Here is a 6,000-nt window from a genome sequence, read left to right as displayed (position 1 = left end):
TATAATCAAATAATTACTGCATAAATGATATGCAGTATGATTACTTCCCTTATTTTGTTGATTTAAAAAAGTTTAATCTTAATTAATATATGTCTAGCAGATGCATAAGTAAAAATTACATCACACATTTTCAAACATTAATTTGCGAAAATATCTTTGTATTATTCTAGCCAACATGAAGCAAAGCCATTTAATACCATTAAGTGAGCATAAGTAATAAAATAACTACACAAAAAGACTGCAGAAATATCTTTAACATTTTATTTCTAAATGATTAGTTTAAAAAAAAATAACTATCTATACAAATACTTCATACTTCAAATTTCTTTTGTATCTATATTTGAGATAGTTTTCATAGATATTTTCCCAGAACCTCGCTTGGCAGGTTTTGGCTAAAATGAAAGGAAATTACACATTAATAGCATGTAACACTCATCATACAGTTGTGATGTTTAAAACTCTTTTTTTTTTTTTTTTTTTTTTGCCTGTATGCTATCTTACTTGCGATTTATCTGGCTTCCATCCCAAAAGGTATATTATTTGAAAAGTAGCTGGAACTGTTCCATCTGCATTTCCAAAATTCTCTGAAATACATATGATAAACAAAATATGAAACTTTAAAATTATGTAAAAGAAACATAAGTGAAAAAATTAAACATGGTGAAGATGAAAATTTTTACCAAGTTTTCCATGTTAGAAATACAGAAAATAAGTTTTTTAAATAAAAGTTAACAGTATATTTTGTTGCGTATGATACAGACATGTGCCACATTTATTCTGTATATTGAAATTAAGTAAAATAAATCAAAACACGGGAATTTTTTTTTTAAGTCTTCATAGTTCTACCAAAGAAATTTTGATCAAAATCGAATGTTTACATAAAGTTAATGATTTGTTTCGCTTTAAACCTATTTAAATAACAGACCTTCAGGGTTCAAAAACTCACTGAATATTTTGATTCTCACATAACACATTACCCAGATTCAGATAACACCATAGATTCTGAACACCCTGCATAAGGGTGATCGTTATACTGACTAACTAAGAAAGGTCTTACTGAGCATATGAATGGTTGGTTGGTTTTATTGGTATAAAAGGCAACAGGTCCAACACATGTCCTTCATTTTCCACAGTTCAAATGATTAAAAATAAAGTAAGAATATACAAAGAAGTAGAAAAATAGTATGACATTGTATACATATAAAATTGTTATAAATTAAAAATCACAGAAAATTTAGCATTTTCTGATCACGTGCACTACCATCAAAAAACAGTAAACTCATTGATGACTTTCAAAAGCATTTGCAGATTGTTATTCTTTCCATGTATACAGTGATCTGATTTCACCTAAAAATATCAGAGAACAAACTTTAGCGAGAAAGAACTTTACAAACTTGGCATCCATACAATTTTGGCACTGTGGACTGGCAAAAACAAGCATGTGCTGGGCATATTTTGGTTGCCACATTAAATACCTTCTGGTGAACTTGTTGGTTGCAATATAACTATTTTGGTGACATTTTTCTGCACTGCCTCATGAATACTTTTTCATGACTTTCCAGTGGGGTATGGACAATCAGTACTGAAAATTCCTTTCAACTCCAAGATGTAATACAAAGTTATGGAATAGATAAAACCAGTCACAGATAAAACAAGTAAAATCAAATTACTGATTTCATCAAGTACAAATTTAACTTCAAACCATATTATGCCTACCGATGAGGTAAAATGAACATAACTAACTTCTGATTACAGTTTTTAAATTTGTAGATGCAAAAATCAATGCATTTACAAAAGTATTTGGAAAGATATTCAACAACATATGACATGAATCTTAAATTATTATGAAATTTGATCAAACAAAATAATAAATCTTTCATAATTAGTCAGTATAGTTGTTTCCTTTATATGAACTGATGAGGCCTGTTTAAAACTATCATGTCTTCTGAGTGATAGTCAAATAATTAAAAGATATATAAAAATGTATTTTTCATATTTTTGAATTAGCTTCAAAAACACAAATAATGCAAGCTTCAAAAATAGGAAATAAAACAACATATAATTTTAAAAAAACATAGAAAATGGCATAAATTTTATAACGTAAACAGTTATATATAGTAATCAAGGCAAAACATGGATATTGACTGCTTAAAATAGCTTAATACATACCCATATAAAGTGCTGCAGCAGCAAGCAAAGAATCTCGATTTATGTGAAGTTTCCGATTCCAAGCCACATTACTTTCAGACATTCCTGGTTCAATTTAAAAAGAAACTATCTTGCATTACTAATTCATAATGCTAAAAACAGTATCATTATTAAATAAGAGAATAAAAATTCATAAAAAAGTTAAATTGTAATTACCTCTTAAATCATCTAATAATTCAAACATTGTTGGGTAGTTTATTTTTATCTCATCAGTATCCGTTATGGGGGGAAAAAAATCAAAATTACATAAAAAAAATTAAATTTCAAAATATAAAATCAAAGATCTTTAACCATGCAAAAATTTACATGTAGGAAAATATCTTACTATAGTAAGCCCTGAATAACCTGCCCTTGTAAGTAAATCCCCAACATCATTAAGCCTTGCAAATGGTGAAATATGAGGTGCGAAACCCTACAATCAATAAAAATTTCACTTTTAGTGCAGAAATTAAACAATTTAAAATTATTTTTCTTTAAATCTTAGATTATTTTTTAATAAAGATTTTTGTATTAAAGTTCATTTACCAAATACAAAAGATGGTTATGCTAACTACTGGACATAAAACGGGAAAACTGTGTCGTTAAAATTACAAATGACAAGACCGCCTTCAACTGAATAAGCATTATTTACTATGCTTCAATTCAGATTTCACAGGAAAGAATTCCATAGTCAATGGATTAATTACATATATTGTTTTCATGTACATTTTAATCTCATATGCAAAAAACCTCGTTATGTTTACAAGGGTGTTTGTGGGACCCCAAAAAATCCCCTGAAACTTTTACGGACTTACTACCGACATTTTGGAGTTTCGAGAAGGGGGGGGGGGAAGAAATGAAAAATTACAATTATGAAGTATTGAATGACCTAATTATAAAAGTTCAATGAATTACTTTTTTTGCAAAATTAATAACCATAAATTTTCAAACATATAAACTACTACATTTTATGTAAATATTTTAAAATACCTGAATTAATTCTTTAAAAAAAAATTTAATTTATCTTTAAAAATCTTTAAAAAAAATAATCCTCTTTATAAGTTTTATCCAAGTAGTGAAAATAAAATGCAATAAGAGCATCCCACAGATCTTTGATTCTTTCTAACACATAAAATGTACGCCCACCTATGGTCTGGTCTCTTAAGTTTTTTAATGGCAAGGGATTCACAAATTTGAAAATTTTTTCTCTTTTACTGCAGCTTTTCATATCAAAATAGATGTCATCAAACAAATCTTCTAAGTATCTATCAAAACATGAAGCAAATTTTTTTGCACAGTTATTAGCTGTGTGACATGTGTCACCATCAATACCTAATAAGTGGGGTGCTTTGTTTGATCGTAGTCTGGTTTTAACACCCTTTTTTTTCCACGCATTGTGTTACACGAGTCCATTAATACACTAATTAAGTTTGCCCATGGAATATTATTATCTTCAATAGTATTAACAACTGCTTTAAAAACAGCTTCTGAATTGCAAGATTCCATCTTTAGAGATGCAAAATGATGAACTACAACTTCATTTTGATTGTTGTCATAAAACTGCACCAATATTGCCAGTATACTTTCTTGAGCATTGCTAGTACTTTCATTTCAATTTAGAGAAAATGGAGTCTCCTTTAAAGTTTTAATGATATTTTCCTTAATAGTTTTTGCGAGCCCATATTTCATCTTATAACATGCAGTAGTCCTGGACATTTCCAACGAGTTTAGTGCCGTCTGATCGCGGCTCAACTGTTTGCAGAGTTCAATTAAATTGGGAGCTACATTGAAAGAAAGAGAATTCTCGGCTATAAATGAAGTTATTAATACCTCTTGGCGTGCTTTTCTTGTCACTATATGCAATGGCCGAGCATCAGTTTCCAGTAAGTCATCAGTATTTTTTGAATTAGCATAATTACTTAAAGTCATTGAATGTCTAATGCACTTTGAATATTTTATGTGCGTCACAGTTTTAGAATGATTTGTGAAAGACTTGAATCCTTCCCCACCATACTTCAGCAGTGAGTTACAAAAAACACAATATGCTTGTCTAGCAACATTTATTTTCTTGCACCATGTGCTGATGGTATCCCCATTACCATCTCTCAGTTCAATCCAATTCCACCTAAATGCATTCCAAACACCTTCTTCTAATTGTATAATATCACTATTTATATCGAGAAATTTCATAGTGAAATTCTCTTGCGTACATAAATAAAAAAATATTTCAATAAACTAAACGAAAAATTTACATGTGCATCAATAAATGAAACGAAAATTTTACACAGCGGAGAAAAAAAAAAGTTGAGAAGCGATCAATGACAAATAGCTAATACGGCGAAAAATCCCCCTTCTCTACTTATTGGTGCCACGCCAGGAGAGATAAGACCTTTGAACCCAGAGTCACGTGTTCGCACATCTGGTCGAACGAAGTCTCTCCCTTTTTTCTCTGCCGCGCCTATTTGCCGAAAAGAATCCAGAAGAGAATGTCCGAGAACCGGGGAAATGAGTCATAACTCGCAATAAGTAAAGAACAAAAAAGAAGTTTTTTCCCCCTTTTCGCACATTATCACTGCCTTTGGAGAAAGAAAGGAAAAGTTTTCACCACACACACACTGACCTTGCGTTTTCTGCTTTCAAAGCAAACAAAATTACCCAGATCAAAATAAATAATTCATTATTATTCCTACTTCCTTTTGAACGACAATTCCCGGAATTTCCGAGTATCGTTCAAAATCCCCGGAGCACAAACACCTCTGTGTTTAGTACCATTAGACTGTTGCTCAGATAAGATATCACACATATTCAACTACCCACTTAAAATAATAGAAAGAGCAGAGAATGAATTAAAAAGATTTAAGATCTTGATTTTAATATACTTTTAAAGCATTTTTAATTAATAAAATATAGTACAATGCATAAACATTTCACCCATCTATCATACTAGTACATTAACAGTAAAAATTAATATAAAATCTACTTAAATGAAATTACAGTGGTACCTCATAGTATACATCATTAATATACTCCAGATCCGTGAATGTATGGCAACTTTTTAAATAAGAAATAGAGAGAAAATAATTAATCTCTTCTTTTAAAAAATCTTAATGTGATCATTATAGCCCTTTTTAATACTAAAATACAAATGCAATGAGTGCAATATATTCTGTACATAAATGAAGCCCTGCAGCTGATACAGCATATGTTTTCTGCTATCCAAATAGAAATCAATTTTTCAACATGCTCTGATCTTTGTTTGGTGATTGATTTCACCCCCTTTGTAATGTTAACTCCTTTGTTTTTCGCAATTGCAGACACCATCACACTCAGCATACGGAACGCAGTAAACAAGCCCTAGATACACATACCATCATCATAATTTTTAAAAATCTTTTTTTTCCTCCCAATCTCTGTGATGAGCCTTTTGTTGCATTTTTTGTTGCTTGACTCTTCTCAATAACTTTCTTAAACCTCAATGTTCATAAATTTCCAAAAGGTTTACGTGAAAAACACTAAATTACTTGGAAATTCAGAGTGCAAGTTATTTACTGAACTTCCCAAGAGCATTGATTTCACCCCCTTTGTAATGTTAACTCCTTTGTTTTTCACAATTGCAGACATCATCACACTCAGCATATGGTATGCAGTAAACAAGCCCAAAATACACATGCCATCATCATACGTTTTAAAAATCTTTTTTTCCTCCAATCTCTGTGATGATCCTTATAACATTTTTTGTTACTTGACTCTTCTCAATAACTTTCTTAAACCTCACTGTTCATAAATTTCCAAAAGATTTATGTGAAAAACACT

At 30.3% G+C, this 6,000-nt stretch overlaps 1 protein-coding gene across 2 annotated transcripts in view; it reads right to left on the bottom strand.

The window, feature by feature from the left end:
• Positions 1 to 247: 247 nt before the first annotated feature.
• Positions 248 to 6,000, bottom strand: part of LOC118187380 (arginine-hydroxylase NDUFAF5, mitochondrial-like) — a 30,176-nt gene continuing 24,423 nt past the window's right edge. Inside the window, exons 8-12 of one of the 2 annotated variants that reach the window (XM_035357590.2) lie at positions 2,534 to 2,620; positions 2,365 to 2,425; positions 2,170 to 2,253; positions 502 to 584; positions 248 to 392 (exon numbers count right to left, since the gene is read on the bottom strand). In XM_035357590.2, coding sequence (XP_035213481.1) covers positions 318 to 392; positions 502 to 584; positions 2,170 to 2,253; positions 2,365 to 2,425; positions 2,534 to 2,620 — 390 coding nt within the window. In that variant the 3' untranslated portion in view covers positions 248 to 317. The remainder of the gene's footprint in view (positions 393 to 501; positions 585 to 2,169; positions 2,254 to 2,364; positions 2,426 to 2,533; positions 2,621 to 6,000) is intronic. The other variant, XM_035357591.2, reaches the window with a different exon arrangement.

Source organism: Stegodyphus dumicola, chromosome 9 (genome assembly GCF_044657685.1).
Source record: "Stegodyphus dumicola isolate Sdum_Otavi_A_Nest chromosome 9, ASM4465768v1".
Classification (NCBI taxonomy): Eukaryota; Metazoa; Arthropoda; class Arachnida; order Araneae; family Eresidae; genus Stegodyphus; species Stegodyphus dumicola.
Note: the sequence above shows the minus strand (reverse complement) of the source record. Positions and strands in the feature narration are given on the sequence as shown.